Source organism: Oncorhynchus clarkii, chromosome 11 (assembly GCF_045791955.1).
Source record: "Oncorhynchus clarkii lewisi isolate Uvic-CL-2024 chromosome 11, UVic_Ocla_1.0, whole genome shotgun sequence".
In the NCBI taxonomy this organism is placed as follows: domain Eukaryota; kingdom Metazoa; phylum Chordata; class Actinopteri; order Salmoniformes; family Salmonidae; genus Oncorhynchus; species Oncorhynchus clarkii.
In genome coordinates this window covers 12,989,709-13,006,208 of record NC_092157.1, presented here as the reverse complement: position 1 = coordinate 13,006,208, position 16,500 = coordinate 12,989,709, and the positions used below count along the sequence as shown (strand labels likewise).

The window sequence follows — 16,500 nt, the reverse complement described above, 5'->3', positions numbered from 1 at the left end:
TAATTGCTGCAATACATCTGCTACTTTTATTTGTATTTATTTGATTGAACCTTTATTTTACTAGGCAATTTACAATGGCAAAACACCCATCACGACAAGCGACAACACAACAAAGAACTACTTGTTTTATTGAGAATCAAGGGAAACATTACGCCCGAAAACAAACCTTTTGACCTTTTCTTAGCAACAAAGTGGCGACTTCGCTAATTATTTCCAACTGTTGTGACCTTTTCATTGTGGCGAGGCGCGAGACTTCACTGTCGCATGAAGATCACAGGAGACAGCAGACATTATTTATTCTGTGACATTAACACAGTCTACTCTGTCAACATTTTCACAAGGCTTTACTAAGTAACTGCCAAAATAAAAGAAACACCAACATATAGTGTCTTAACGGGGCGTTGGGCCACCATAACAGCTTCAATCCACCTTGACATACACTACCGTTCAAAAGTTTGGGGTCACTTAGAAATGTCCATGTCCCTGCTCCAGATACTCAACTAGTCTAAAGGCCAGTTTTATTTATTCTTTAATCAGTACAACAGTTTTCAGCTGTGCTAACATAATTGCAAAAGGGTTTTCTAATGTAAAATTAGCCTTTCAAAATAAACTTGGATTAGCTAACACAACGTGCCATTGGAACACAAGAGTGCTGGTTGCTGATAATGGGCATCTGTACGCCTATGTAGATATTCCATTTAAAAAATCAGCCGTTTCCAGCTACAATAGCAATTTACAACATTATCAATGTGTACACTATATTTGATGTTATTTTAATGGACAAAAAATGTGCTTTTCTTCCAAAAACAAGGACATTTCTAAGTGACCAAAAACTTTTGATCGGTAGTGTCGATTCTACAAGTGTCTGAAAATCTATTGGAGGGATGCGACAACATCCTTCCACAAATTCCATCAGTTGGTGTTTAGTTGATAGTGGTGGAGAACGCTATCTCGGGCAGCTCTAGAATCTGGTTTGAGATCTGGTGACTATGACACACACATACACACACCCTTTAAACCCCCTATGCTCCTTTGAGACCCTCTTTCAAAGTCATTGAAATTTCTTCTAGCCATGGTAGACAAAATAATGGCCAACTGAGCATTTTTATACATGACCCTAAGCTTGATGGGATGCTAATTTCTTAATTAACTCAGGAACCACACCTGTGTGGAAGCATCTGCATCACTCATTTACTCAAGTGTTTCCCTTTTTGGCAGTATATTCTAAGATATTAAGATAATGTTATTTACTTGGTAATGGTTCAATCTCATTTCTTGTGGGTAGTGAATTCATTGAAACATTTACTATATCACTAAGCATTCTCTAGTTCCAGGTAATTGCCAATTTTATGGAGGCATAAGCAACAGAAAATAGTATTTGATCACTCTGTTCTTTCTGTGATTGCCAGGTAAATACCAATTCTAATTGGGCTGGATACAAAAGTGGTGCCTAAAAATGTTTCTCAATATCTTCTTGGACTGTGCAGATCCCTTCAATCTGCTCACATTTCTCTGTTTTCTTTCTCTCTGGTAGATTCGGAAACAGCAGAAAGACCATGCAGAGCTGATAGAGGAGTACCGTGTCAAGCAGCAGCAGCAACGGCCATGTCTCCAGGCTCCTATGATGCCACCCATGCCTGGGATGCATACTCAAGCTGCCCCTATGATGCCCGGAGCGCCCCCTATGGGCCAGCCCATGATGGGGCCCATGATGCCAATGCAGCCCCACCCCAGCCAACATAACCCTGCCTGCATTCCCAACATGCCAGGCTGGCACCCAGGGGGAGCCCAAGGACTGATGGGAGGCCCAGGTCCAAGAATTCCAGCTCACATGCCCCCACAGATGCCCCTTGCCAGCCCTGCCCAGTTGCCACCGCCCCAGTTACCACCCCAAGCCCAACTACCACCACAGCCCCCACCCTCAATGGTGCCTGGCACAAAAGCTACACCAACGGGAAACGGAGCAGGTGCCCAGGGAGCGAACGGTGGAAGTGGTGGCAACAGCCTCGCTGTGAAATTTGACGACAACAACCCATTCAGTGAGGGCTTCCAGGAGCGCGAGAGGCGGGACCGCCTGAGGGAGCAGCAGGAGAGACAGAGGGTCCAGCTTATGCAGGAGGTGGAGAGGCACCGGGCCATGCAGCAGCGGCTGGAGATGGAGCAGCAAGGCCTGGGTCCTACTGGGCTCCCATCCAGCTCTGGAGCTACAAACCCTGGAGGGGATAGCCTGGCCCACATGCCATTCTACAGTACTGATCTGCCCCAAGACTTCATGCAACCCTCTAGGCCTCAACAACAGCAGGGGCAGCTAGGGCCCATGTACCCCGAGCAGAGCAACATGCAGCCAAGCTTCACCAGCACTGGCGGGCCACTCCCAGGTCAGGGCTTCATGCCGGATGGTGAGCGCAGGTCCATGCCTGGGAACAGGGCATTTGGTAGTCCCGAGATGGGTCCCAATTTCCGGTCCAAAATCCCCATGCTACAGGGGCTTAACTACCCCCCTGGACAGCCCCGTCCCGCTGGGTTCAGAGACCGTGGGATGATGCCTCAGGTTGGGGGCGAGGGACATGGACCCCCATTCGGAATGGACTCATCCACCCCCCTACCTCCCAACTACCCCGGCTCAGGCCAGTCCTTGATCCAGCTCTACTCCAACATCATCCCAGAGGAGAAGGCCAAGAAGAAGAGGAACAGAAAGAAGAAGAGAGACTCTGTCGACGACGCAGACTCAGTCAAGACCCCATCCACTCCCCACTCAGACCTCTGCGCCCCACTGACTCCCTCCCACTTGTCTGACACCTCATCCACCCCCACCCGGAGCCTCAGCATTCCTGGAGAGCAGGATCTGTCTGATCTTTTCCTCCCTGTGGGGTCCTCGGGTTTGGCCCCCTCCTCAGAACTGGAGAGGCAGCTCTCGGGCAGCAGCTTAGCCCAGGGTGGGCTCTCCAACATGGGCTCGGAGAATGACCGGGCCTCCCTGTTTGACGAAACCCTCCAAATCAAGCTGGAGAGGATAGAGACTGAGTGCAGAGGGGCCGTGGCAGCCAACGAAGGGTCTGCCTTGTGGCACGGTCCCCGAGCCGGGGGGATAGTGAAGGAAGAGGAGGGAAGCGAGGGGGGGCTCTCTTCGCCACTCCATGGCACCAAAGGGGGGGACGCAGGGAATGAGCTGCTTAAGCACCTGCTGAAAAACAAGAGTACGCCCCCGCCAGGTGCCAGTGCCAACCAGGCCCCTCCCACACAGCAGATGTCCTGCAACAGCCTTAGCTCAGAGCAGGAGGCCTCGGCAGACCTCAAAGCCACCGCCAGGCCGGCCTCCACCACCAACAACATGGTGAGAAGGGAAAGACCACATTCACACAGACACTATAATCATCACACCTATGTTCTGAAATCAAACTATTTGTGTATAAAATGCACAAAAAATTGCTATTCAGTACTACATTCCTAAAGAAAGCCCTTTGTTGTGTCTATAATAGTAGCTCACATAGTAGCTCACCAACCTTGCTTGTATCATTGTATTTTCCCAGACTCCCCCACACAGTCAGCTGACAGGAAGCACAGAGCTTCTAGAACCCTCGGTTCCGGCACAGGGCAAAAGGAAGCAGCAACGCAACAAACGGACGCCCAAAAACGGGGCGGAGAAACCGCCGTCACGCTACAAGAGGAGGAAGAAGGAGGAAGAGGAGAGGCAGATTGGTTATTCCAGTACTGACAGTCTGACACAGCTCAAACGGGTACATGTGATAGTAGTCAGACACCAAACAGTGTTGAATGTGTTGATTAGCGTGTGTTTATTGAATCTGCAGTGGCGATTTTAGCATGTAAATCTTGGTGGGGCAAACTCAACAAATGTTTTTATGCATGCCAGCAAAGCCACTACACAACACATGAATTTCACTATAACGGTGACAAACAGTGCCCACATAAAGCTGTCCCAACAGCAGATCTTTCTTTTCAGCACCATGGAGGGAATCCTTACCACCGCTACACCTCACTATCAGCTGAGCCTTGTCTGGCAGCAAAACAGTTAATTCAGCTTCATTTACTGCTTTTAAAAAAAAAACATTGCTGCTATGGTTGACCTCAAACAAATGTGGTTTTGCCTGGCAATTGAGATGTACAAACTATGGCATAAGGGGACGATAAGAGGCAATCCGTAATTTCGATTAAGACATTAATGAGCATGCTAAGACGGACATAGTCAATATAACTATTTTTTTCAGCACTTTTGAAATGTACAGCGACAGAATTCAGATCATGGGCCGTTAAGAGTATTATCGCTGTACACCAAGTCAGGACCGTAGGATAAATAAAAGGGGCATAATAAGCAGACCATGAAAGCTCTTACAATATTCGAGGATGACATTTCTCTAAAATAGGCTTTAGGCTACATGTGCACCACCAAGTCAGAATAGTAGGCTAAATTATGAGGGGAAAGGGACCAAATTATTAGGGTGAGGCACATGGGCTACTAACAGCTTACTACACAACATATACTTAGTATTACTTTCTTAGCTAAAGTATACATATCTCCCTGGCATATTACATCATTTATGCATCAGCATACAAGCCATTTTGCACTTACCTTGTTCTGTGCTCACTTGAACAGGAAGTTAGCGTGACGGTCCTTCTTGTGGGAAAATTATGTCATCAAAGTCTGGCATTCATGGTACTTTCAAGACAACTGGGAACTAAGTTTGAATCATGACGTCAGTGATCTTCAGGTCGGAGCTCTAGAAAGAGGCCTGAGTTCCCGAATTGGAATTCTGAGTTGGATGACCGTTCAAAACGTATTTTCCCAGAGTTCCCAGTTGTCTTGACCGCGGCAGAAGTCATACTGGATTGACAGCATGGCCAATGTATCCAACCTTTTCTGGCCCATGGTGTTGCATGTGAATGTTTATCATTTTAAGCTTAGAAAAGAGGCCCTTAAACACATACTTGGACTACACAGCTTCTCCACTAACTAGGAGGCAAAAGTAGTGATTGCGTTGCAAAGCTTGCAGTTAGCCACTGATTCCTTCCAAACCACTCATTGTTGAATTTGTGATTTCCAACTTTTTGTGTAATGTTTGTCCATTGTCCGTTTTATTTATAATTTCTCTTGATATGACAAGGATTTACCAGTAGATTGTTGACTTGATTCATGATGACTGCTTGTCTAGCTTGCTTGCTAAGATTTTGAAAGTATGATGTTGACATGATCAGTCCAATCAAAGCTACAACGTGATTTGACGTCATTTTATCTGTGGCCAATTTTTTTTATTTCACCAGGTAGGCCAGTTGAGAACAAGTTCTCATTTACAACTGCAACCTGGCCAAGATAAAGCAAATCAGTGCAACAAAAACAACAACACAAAGTTACACATGGGATAAACAAACGTACAGTCACCTTGACCTTAAGCCTTCTTAGATTGGCACTTCTAATGTAAATCTATGGCAGCACCCAACGGGCTTGAATTTTCTAGCTCTCCCTGTAGATTTTGCAGTGACGTAGTGTCCCCATGAGTGACAGAACACTGAGTCAATCACGGCACAACTAGAGAACATTAACATCCCCTACGCTCTGTATTTTCTGCTGGCTGCCCCACAACCACAGATAGCACAGAGCTAGCCTGAAACACCTACATTTTGGAGCTGACTTACTCAAGAAAGCAAAACAAAGACAATGTTTATATGCGGCTTTATTAACTCAATGATTCATTTATTTTTACATTGTTTGCAAACTGATTAATGCAAAAATAACATGCAAACGCCCCACCTGCCCTGAATTTTTAAACATTTGTATTTAACCTTTATGTAACTAGGCAAGTCAGTTAAAAACAAATTCATATTTTACAATGACAGCCTACCCCAGCTAAACCCTCCCCAACCCGGATGACGGCCAGTTGTGATACAACCCGGGATCAAACCAGGGTCAGTAGTGACGCCTCTAGCACTGAGATGCAGTGCCTTAGACCGCTGTGCCACTCTGGAGTCCCATAGGACGGGTCGCCACTGTGAATGTGTTGATTGGCTAATTGGTCTGGTAGTATAGCCAGGCCTAAAACAAATGTCTGTATTTTGATCATTTAAACAAATATATTTGATTGATGGTGTTTATTGTTGCAACTGTGTGGTGCCGCTATGGGCAAATTATCACTCAGGCTGCTGCTGATTTTGTAGATGAACGTGTATCTGATATCTTCTTCTGCAGTTGCTTGGGCACAAACGTGGGGTGTTATTTTGCTGTTTTCTGTTAACACACCTCATAAATTACTGTCATCTTAATGTTTAATTGAATGGTCCGTGGATTTTTGAAAGAAGCACTCGGAATTTGTGGATGGCATAAACAGAATATTACATGGAAAATATATAGTACTTTTTAGGTGAATAATCATAAAATAATTGCATGTCATTCAAATTAGGAGTAGATATACCATGGGTTATTCAGCAGTGAACTATTCTGCTTTTTGTCTTGACCTCCCAAGTCTCCGTACACTTTCGATAAAATGACTTCAGCTAATAACCGTCAATAGTTTTTATTCAATTTCTAGAACAAATTTTAATCCTGTTCAGTGCTTACCTCAAAATTTAAGCAGTGAGAAAGCCTTTGGCCTTACTAACCCTCTTCCCCCTCTTCTCTTCCTCCACAGCAGCTCTCTCTGCTGCCCCTGATGGAGCCCCTAATGGGGGTCAACTTTGCCCACTTCCCACCCTTCGGCAGCGGGCAGGTCAACGGGGAGAACAGGCTGTCGGGCTCCTTCGGCAGCGCCTCTCTGGACGGCGTGTCAGACTACTATTCACAGCTCATCTACAAGGTGAAGAGAGCACACCCTTAGGTCAAACGTTGTGTAGGCACGTCCGTCTGTTTTTCAGATTAAGAGTCCAGAAGGTATATTATAGGAAAGGAATAGATTTAATAGAAAAGAAAAAGGATACCCGCACACTGTTGAATGTTCCTGTATTCAAACACATTTCCCTAGTTGGATCCAGTTAAAATGTTGTCTGCTTTGCCATTTTGTAGCAGAACAACTTGAGCAACCCACCTACCCCTCCAGCATCACTCCCACCCACGCCGCCTCCCATGGCGAGGCAGAAGATGGTCAACGGGTTCGCCACGGCCGAGGACCTCGCCAGGAAAACTGCTGTCTTGGGCAGCCATGATGGTAAAGTGACTCGTGTTAAAAATCACTTCGGAGAAGTAATGCTGTGGTAATATTGTAGCCAATGTTAAAGTGATTTGAAAATATATTATATATATCAAAGAATCTTTGCTGGCATTTTAATGGCAAGACACATTTCTGTAATCTGAAAATAAAAAAGACAATCCATTTTTGTGTTTCAATGGCTGAACTATGTTTGTTGTTCAATTAACATTAGTGATCAAAGGACTGGGAGCCAAGCAGCTACCTACAGCATTCCGGACAGAGGAAGACCTCATGGCCCATGACATCACCCAGGGGCCCAAGACAGTGGACGTTCCCGCCTCGCTCCCCACACCACCCCATAACAACCAGGAGGAACTCAGGTGAGGACTTGCAAATCCACATTTCAATGGGATTTAGAGGCAGAATGGTTCCTACCTCACTTCTGAACTAGTAACTATAGTAACTCATTTAGCTTCTATGGGGAGTATTAAAGACTGACTTATATCCTGCTGTACTGCGCTGGTTCAGTGGTTGAACTAGTTTCCTTCATTCTGTACGTCCCAGGGCCCAGGACCACTGTGTAGACAGGGACACCCCCGACAGCTTTGTCCCCTCCTCATCCCCCGAGAGCGTAGTCGGCATGGAGATCAGCCGCTACCCCGACCTGTCAAAGGTCAAGGAGGAGCCCACCTCGCCTTGCTCCTCTCCCGTCATACCCATGCTGCCTAGCGCCAGCGGGAAAGGTAAGAATCACACACCTTTCACTCCTGACTGAAGTAGAGGTACCAATAAATGGTCATTTAGAGGTATGTTGAGTTAGAAGTTTTGCTTGTTAGTACTACTAATCATTAGGAGCGATTGTATTGGTGAAGATCTTTAAGAATCATTCTCAGGCCAGGGTTATAGAAGCATTTTAACTGCTGCTTTGTGTTAGTTCCTGTGGAATATTAAATTGTCTGGTTGTTTCCTTTAGGAACTGAGATAAAGCAAGAGGTCAAAACTGAACCCTCAAGCTCCTTCTTCGGGTCCCAGTTTGGACAGCCTCCATCCTGCGCCAAAGCTGGCCTGGTATCCATAGAAATCACCTTGAATCCGGTCTCAGCAGAGGTGAGTGGCTAAACGCAACTGTAAACAGCCCATTTTTACTATTATAGTTTAGTTTAATTCATGTTGTACACATTTGCAGCTATAGACTGAATTGCAGTGGACATAGTGAATACATACATAACTGTAAATACACTTCTGGGTAACCAAGCCAGACCATATACAACACATTCAAGAAAGCTAATTTCCATGATAGTCTCACGTATAGCTTCGGGCAGGGGTAGGCAACTAGATTCAGCCGTGGGATGATTTTTGTCAGAGCAAATAGACGGGGGCAGGAAAATAATTAAAATAATTTGCACATTTGCACAAAAAGAGCTTGTATTTGAAAATAATTATTTTATACCTTGATTATGTTGAGACACGATCACATATTTCTTTTTTTATTTGTGGGAATATTTGGGAACCGATTGCCTAAATTAAACACTGTTTTTACAGAATTCCTGGTCATTTTAGTCCAAAATAATAAAAATAGGTTCCCCCCAAAAAATACATATCACTCGCTGGCCGAAAACGGCCACCTGTTGCCGACCCCTGGCATGGGGCTGTTGTATTGACCACCACTGGCTATAAACTTATTTGACTTCCCTGACACTTCTGGACCTGCAGAACATCCCTGGCGTTGTGGCTGCGGTGGCCGATCTACTGTGTGTGACCATCCCCAGCAGCTACGAGGTGAGCCGCAGCCCAGAGCGCAGCTCCCTGGCCTTACTGGCTGGACTCAAGGTGCCTCAGACCCAGGGAATGGACCCCCTTCACGTATCCATGTTTCCCCAGCACCAGCCGCCTCCCACCATCAAGTCCCTGAGACCCCTTGGATCACCCAACCATCCCAGAATTAGCCAGCCATTTCAGCCCATTGGCCCACCCAACAGCGCAGGTCAGTACCCACCAGCGATCCAACTTTAATCTGCCGATGGTAACAACTGATAGTGATGGAAGAAATGACGTTTCTGGCTTCAGAGCTGGTAAAAACGGTGGTGGCACTATATCTTTCAGTGAAATTATTTCACAAAAATATATTTATCACAGTCATGTTATCAACAGACTAACAATCAAATGGCATGCGTTCCTAAGCTTTTCATTTTGGTTTATTTCAAAACATGATTTTTCAGTTTGTACAAGCTATTTTAGTAAATATCTTTTAGCTCAGGAAATGGCAGGCAGATAAGCACTGTGATTAAGTTATTTTCCCATTACCCTCAATAAAGGCAATTGGCTGTTTAGAACAGATTTTGGGCAAAATCTGGGCATGGAAAAACCAGTCTGTGTGTGAGTCAGAAACCTCTCTACTCTCAGTGGATAGTCCCATCTAGCCTCGTATTGATCATGTCTGAGATGTGAAAAGTTAATGAAAGCCACTAATGATTGGGGAGGTTGAACCTGTTAGCTCTTTGGCTAACTTGATTGTGAAGGAGCCCTTTTGAAATAACCCCAATGCAATCACAATATCTGTCTGTTTCCTTCTTGTTCAGCTGTCTTTCACCCAGGTGTTTTTTGTGACGAATTGATGTAAAAATGTGTTTTAGGTTCAGCTGCCAGGGGGGAGGGGCCTAAACCCCAGTGGTGCTGCCACTGCAAGGTGGTGGTTCTGGGAAACGGAGTGCGCAAGTCCACCAAAGACCTAGCCTGCAGCAAACGGGTAAGCCCCAAATCAGCTGTTGCTCAACTGAAGCAAGTATTGTCACTTAATATGAACATGTTTAGTCATTTAAACTGCAAAAGCCTGAAATTAATTCCTATCGTATAAGAATATGAATTGTCAATTATTTTAAGTATTACCATAATACATTCACTAGTAGTCTACAGTGAAAATGATCAGAGTTTTGTTGATATGGAATGAGATTTATCTAAGCCCAACAATATTAATGAAATAAAGTAAACCTAACTGCCGCGACGCACCGTCTGATTTACCACGAGATGAGTGGAGATGGCCTGGGTTGAACATGATTTAATTAGGTTAACAGCCGGGCTGTTTAAATCAGGAGTTACCTTTTGATCTTCTCCTCCTGCCAGCCCACACATGTACACACTTGCCTAGATTAAATAAAGGTAAAATAAAAAACAATGTTTGTTTCTAGACAGTGCGCGACTAATGCATGTTCAGAACAAGTGACCTGGTTCCTGGTCATTAAAGGCAAAACGTTTTGCAACAGAAAAAAAAAAGTTTCTTATTGGACAGGTTTAGTTGTCCTCCCAGTTTCGGAGCATTTCCTTTATTTTTGTGGCAACTGAACATGATGCTGATGTCTCTGGCTTCTGCAGGAGAGACCGAACCAGGTCTTCTGTAGCCGCAACTGTTTTGTCCTCCACACCGCAGCCACACAGTCCAAAGCCACAGACAGTAAGGTGTGTATCTCTAAGTGGACTCTTAGATTTTTGAGAACCTCACTGACACCAGTACGGTAGGTAGACAGACGACAAGACAGGTTGTAGATTGCATGGAGAATGAGTGGATTTATGGGTTTTCATTTTAGCGCAGTCAAAAAGCAGGTGGAATATTCTAACATGGTCTAACAATGACCACAGGTGAGCAAACAAAGATGCCATTGCTGAGAGTAATTAGCATGAGACTTTTCATTGGATTCCTAATGAGTAAACTCTCTTTCGCAGCCAAACACGTCTCCTCTCTTGCCTGAGTCGTCGGTCAAAGAGAGCCCGTCTAAGGTGCTCCACCAGTATAGTAACAACATGTCCACACTGGACGTCCACTGCCTGGCCCAGCTGCAGCCCAAACAGTCTGCCCCCTCCAGCCCCCCTCCCATCTCCTTCCCCACAGAGAAACCTAAGCCGGACACCCTCAAGGTGACGGTCAAGCTCAAGCCAAGGCCCCGAGCAGTCCACACTGCCAGCGGGGGTGGTGATGACATGTCGCCCCGCCACCACAAGCGCTGGAAGGGCCTGCGCTGGCGCAAGTGGAGTGTACACGTCGTGTTTCCCACTAGAGGCAGCCTGCTGTCCTCTCTGCCCGGTGAGGATGAGGTGGATGAGCTGCTGAGGAAGCTGGGTGCCTCTCTGCGTCCCGATCCCCTCCCCCGGGACCTGAGGCGTTGCTGCTTTTGCCACGAGGAGGGCGATGGCATGACAGACGGCCCCGCACGCCTCCTCAACCTGGACCTGGACCTGTGGGTACACCTGAACTGCGCCCTGTGGTCATCTGAGGTGTATGAGACGCAGGCAGGCGCCCTGATCAACGTGGAGCTGGCACTGCGGCGGGGCATGGCGGTGCACTGCACCTACTGCCAGCAGACAGGCGCCACCAGTGGCTGCCACCGGCTGCGCTGCGGAAACGCCTACCACTTCACGTGCGCACTCAAGGCCCAGTGCACCTTCTTCAAGGACAAGACAATGCTGTGTCACCTGCACCGGCCCCGTGGCATCGGCGGTGGCGATGGGAGAGGAGGCGACAGGGCCGCGGCGCCCGCAACTACCCACCACGACCAGGAGCTGCGATGCTTCACAGTGTTCCGCCGCGTCTACGTGCAGCGCGACGAGGCACGGCAGATGGCCAGCATCGTGCAGCGTGGCGAGCGCCGGCACACGTTCCGCGTGGGAAGCCTGGTGTTCCACACCGTGGGTCAGCTGCTGCCCCAGCAGATGGCTGCCTTCCACTCAGCGAACGCCATCTTCCCCGTGGGCTACCGGGCCAGCCGCATCTACTGGAGCACACGCCAAGGCAACCACCGATGCCGCTACCTGTGCTCGGTGGAGGAGAACGAGGGCCAGCCGGAGTTTGTGGTGCGGATGATAGAGCAAGGCTACGATGACCTGGTGCTCACCGGCGCCTCACCCAAAGGTAAGAGGGCAGGGTCAGATACATAAGTCAAATACTTCAGGTCCACTTATGTGCAAACAATTCAAATTCTACATCAAACTCACCTCAAATACTTTGACAAATGCATTTGTCTGGTGTAGAAACAGGGTGAAGGATGGTTAGAAAACCATCCAAAATATGGGTTATGGTTAGATTTACACAAAGTAAAACTAGACACATCCTGATAAATTAATCTAGTTACCCTGACTGTCGAATCTCCCCTCTGTGTTGTAGGTGTATGGGACAAGATTCTGGAGCCTGTGGCTGACCGGCGTAACGAATCAGGAACTCTGAAACTGTTCCCCGTCTACTTGAAGGGAGAGGACCTGTTTGGATTCACAGTCACCGCCGTCACCAGGATCGTAGAATCGGTAAGAGCGAGTAAAATGAATAGTTTGAGAGAGTTGAACGTTTTAGGTGGGTGTGCAGTATAGCAGTTTGGTTTTGACTTTTGAATTGGTTTGGGCAAATTTTTAACACTTTTGTTAAAAGCTCCCATGCAAAATAACTTCAACTCCATTAGGTGCTTTAAAGGAAAAGGCTTTCCATATGCACTCTAAGTACTTTGATGAAAGGTTCTCCATCAAACACACTAGTTTTATCTGACTTTGCAGTTGATTATGAAAGCACTTTTTCAGTCTAAGGTTAAGTGGTGTAAGAGAACTATTTTATAAACTCCCTGTAGGAAAAACAGTTCAATAAATCCACTCATGTATCTTAATGGAAACCTGATATGTACTATTGAGTGTTTAAAGTAAGATGAATACTTAATTGCAGCTTGTAATTAACAACTATTGGTTATTATTGACCCATTTTAATGGATTGAACTGCTTGAAAATGTTTTTACAAATGTTTTAAAAAAATGTGTGTGTGCAGCTCCCCGGAGTGGAAGCCTGTGACAGATATACTTTCCGGTTCGGACGCAACCCTCTCATGGAGCTCCCCTTGGCCATAAACCCAACTGGCAGTGCCCGTTCAGAACCCAAGGCCTGCAGCCATGTCAAGAGGTTGGTGTTAAGGTATTCTGTGTCATTTTACACTTAAGTTCCTGACATGTTTGTTTCGGTTGATCACTGTTTTATCTCTGCAACACTTTGTCTTTGTTCCATCCACAACAAGGTGTTCGCTCTCTTTCTTTATGCATGTTGTTCTTCCTTATACTTTAACTTCACTGCTGCCTACTTGAAGTCAAAACAGGTCATCTTTCAGCTTTAATTTGTTTAAAACACTGGACAGCTCAGTAACAAAAGATAACTGGCTTCCCTCACTGTTTTCTTGAAATAGTCATCCTTCAATGTCACATCTGTTATCAGTCAGCATTGTACATCTTACTGTCTTAGTGCCCTGATGACGCATAAGTGACACATTCGCTGTAAAATAATGCTAATGTTAAATATCCTGGGTTCCTGGAATGGTACTTATCGTGGTATATCTGCTCCCAGCCACACATTAACTGCCTTTCCACCCCAATAACTCTGGCTTCTCATTTGGTGGAACACCGCTTTCCCCGGAGGACCCAAATGAAGCTTATTCCTGGGCCTTTAAATGGAGATTATCCATTGGCCATGTCTGTTTGTCCAGAAAACCACCATAATGCAGTCCCACTTGCCGTTCAATCACCTTTCCATCAATGTCATACATGCATAGAAATAGAATAAGTAGAATGGTAGTACTGTTTCTATTTCGATGGTCATATGCTACTTCCTGCGGGAATGTTTCAGGGTGTTGTATGTTTTGGCTCCTCCTCTTCCCATAGACCTCACACTTTGTCCAGCACCGGCATCGTCTCCTCTAAGTCCATGCAGACGGTTGGCAGCGTGGGTGTGGTGGAAGCACCGGAAGAGGTGATCCCCAAGCAGTTTGCATCCGTCCCCTTCCAGTACCGACGCATGAAGGCAGAATGGAAGAGCAACGTGTACCTGGCGCGCTCCCGCATTCAGGTCTGTCACTGTGCTAGGGCTACATGCAGACTCTACTCAGGCCCTGATGCACATTCAATATAATTGTCTAACTTATTCAGGCACAGAAGTATCTCAATCCATTTTGCTTGATGCACATTGATTGAATTCAATGGTTGCTTTTGTGGTAAGTAAGTACCTGTTAGGTTATGAGGACATGACTGATATGGCATCATTCATAGTGGTCGTTTGCTTTCAGATTCATTGAGGTGTTGACCCTCACTGTTTCTGTCCTGGCAGGGGTTGGGTCTGTACGCCGCCAGGGACATTGAGTCCCACACCATGGTGATTGAGTACATTGGTACCCTCATTCGCAACGAGGTCGCCAACCGGATGGAGAAGATGTACGAATCCCAGGTGAGTTCAGAAACCATTGCCATATGTTTCCCACAAGACTAAATATCATCCCCCTTCATCTTAACATCTACATGATAGCATAAGAGAAGAATGGCAATGTTGTATCTTCCATGTTATTCCCTTGCTGTGGTGCAGAACCGTGGAGTCTACATGTTCCGCCTGGACAGTGAGCATGTTGTCGACGCCACCATCACTGGCGGACCAGCAAGGTAAGAGTTTCCTACGTTCAGAATACACCATTTGACCCTACTTGTGTTACATTTCAACTCTGTGTAAATGTCGCTAGCATGTAGGAAAGTCGTTTACCTTTGGCATCGTCCTCAGATACATCAACCACTCCTGCGCCCCGAACTGCATCGCCGAGGCCGTGAGCTTGGAGAGAGGCGACAAGATCATCATCAGCTCTTGCCGCAATATCCAGAGAGGAGAAGAGGTAAGATATCCTCTTTTCATTAGCAATATGCCTCGTTATTGAAAGTAGAGACTGGAGACACATTGCACTGTGGCTAGTGGCTACCTCAGCCATGTGACATCAGCTAATGTTTAAGAATGGTCTCGTTGTTATCATCAGTTTGTCATTGAAGTAATAAGCACCTGAAGTGTTGATCTGATTTCTCTCTCTCTCTCTCAGCTGTGCTACGACTACAAATTTGATCTGGAGGACGACCAGCATAAGATCCCTTGTCACTGTGGTGCGGTTAACTGCCGGAAATGGATGAACTAGAACAGGGACAGTTGGGGAAAAATACAGGCTACAACACTTCCAAATGATGGCGCGCACACACATTCCTTGTTATCTTTTTATATGCTTGTTGGTTCGTCAGCTGAAAAACGTATTACTTAAACAAAGACAACTTATCAGGGCAAGACACTGACCGCAGAACTGTTAGAGAAGACTAAAGAGGGAAGGGGCATCGCAGGCACGAAGACAATTCTTTTTGAGGCTGAGAACCGAGTCTTTCACTTTATATATATATATATATATATATATATAATGAATGGATTAGGGGAGGGTGTTCTGGGGTAGAATTCACCAGTTGACCAGGAGAGTTTTGTGCTGGCCACCGCCTTATTTAGTTATTGAGGCAGGTCCTCTGGATTATGAAATATATACAAATATATATATACATATAGTTACAGAAATGTAGACACCACTGAACAAGGAATGTACAGAGAAGACTTCCTTAGGGACAAAGCTAAGGGATTGTTAACTTGCACTAAAACAAATTTAGTCGAAAATACTTGATTCCATGAGTCAGTTTTTTTCCTTTTATGTAAAATACGAGAATTTTTGTATTTATTATCGAATCGCCGGCAAACTGCTGCCCAGGTGTTCAGTCTGATCAGAACGTGTTACTTTATACAAAGTGTAAATAGTCAATTAAGTAAACAATTGACCAAATGCTACCATAACTACATCATGGCTGTTTGGGTGAATACATTTTTTTTTAGAAAAGTATTTAAGAAGGATGTCATATCATTCTAAGAGTTTATGTGCTGTATAAAACTGTACAGAATGTGTAAAAAAAAAAAATCTAGAGTATTTTTGTTGTATTTAGAATTAAGTTGCGTTGTCAAATTCTGACCACTTGAAGAATATACTTTGCGTTTCATTTTCCTTAGGACAATTTCTGTTTGCATTGACACGCGCAATCAAAGAGAGCACCAATCACATCGAGACGACTGAAATCCTAACCCTAGTTAATCTGACGTGAATGTAGAATTAGAGAGAACTGTGAATTTAAGGTTGGAAAGCCACCCATACCATCAGTTAGCTTCTTTAACTGTATTTGTACAGCAGTCACTCTGAGATTCACCTCATGCAGATAATGCTGTGCTTGGGGGAAAAAATACCTTTTACTTACCAGTTGCAGGAGAAACAATTATGCTTTTCACATGAAATTATTTTAGTTTTTTGTTTACATTTCTTAAACATTCTGTTTAGTGCTGGCTAGTTGAGAAAAAATATGCTACTGTATGATAATTCTGATTTCTTTACACTCAATCACGAAAATTGGAATCTGGTACTAGCATTTCGTTGACCAGTTTGAAATGAAGTTTTCATTTGTGTGCACAACTTAAGTGAACTGTACAAAAGTTGGTATATTCAGTCTCGTTGTAATAAACAGTACAT

At 45.3% G+C, this 16,500-nt stretch overlaps 1 protein-coding gene across 6 annotated transcripts in view; it reads left to right on the top strand.

Moving 5' to 3' along the window:
- The window catches only part of LOC139420219 (histone-lysine N-methyltransferase 2C-like), a 229,913-nt gene extending 214,559 nt beyond the window's left edge, over positions 1-15,354 (top strand). For 5 of the 6 annotated variants that reach the window (XM_071170069.1, XM_071170068.1, XM_071170066.1 and 2 more), the window contains 18 exons: positions 1,535-3,334; positions 3,531-3,737; positions 6,639-6,803; positions 7,010-7,151; positions 7,366-7,513; positions 7,698-7,876; positions 8,107-8,240; positions 8,847-9,117; positions 9,767-9,879; positions 10,503-10,586; positions 10,851-12,033; positions 12,286-12,422; positions 12,928-13,058; positions 13,808-13,991; positions 14,250-14,366; positions 14,502-14,575; positions 14,691-14,799; positions 14,998-15,354. In XM_071170069.1, the coding sequence (XP_071026170.1) occupies positions 1,535-3,334; positions 3,531-3,737; positions 6,639-6,803; positions 7,010-7,151; positions 7,366-7,513; positions 7,698-7,876; positions 8,107-8,240; positions 8,847-9,117; positions 9,767-9,879; positions 10,503-10,586; positions 10,851-12,033; positions 12,286-12,422; positions 12,928-13,058; positions 13,808-13,991; positions 14,250-14,366; positions 14,502-14,575; positions 14,691-14,799; positions 14,998-15,090 (5,271 nt within the window). In that variant the 3' untranslated portion in view covers positions 15,091-15,354. The remainder of the gene's footprint in view (positions 1-1,534; positions 3,335-3,530; positions 3,738-6,638; positions 6,804-7,009; positions 7,152-7,365; positions 7,514-7,697; positions 7,877-8,106; positions 8,241-8,846; positions 9,118-9,766; positions 9,880-10,502; positions 10,587-10,850; positions 12,034-12,285; positions 12,423-12,927; positions 13,059-13,807; positions 13,992-14,249; positions 14,367-14,501; positions 14,576-14,690; positions 14,800-14,997) is intronic. The other variant, XM_071170067.1, reaches the window with a different exon arrangement.
- Positions 15,355-16,500: the final 1,146 nt, after the last annotated feature.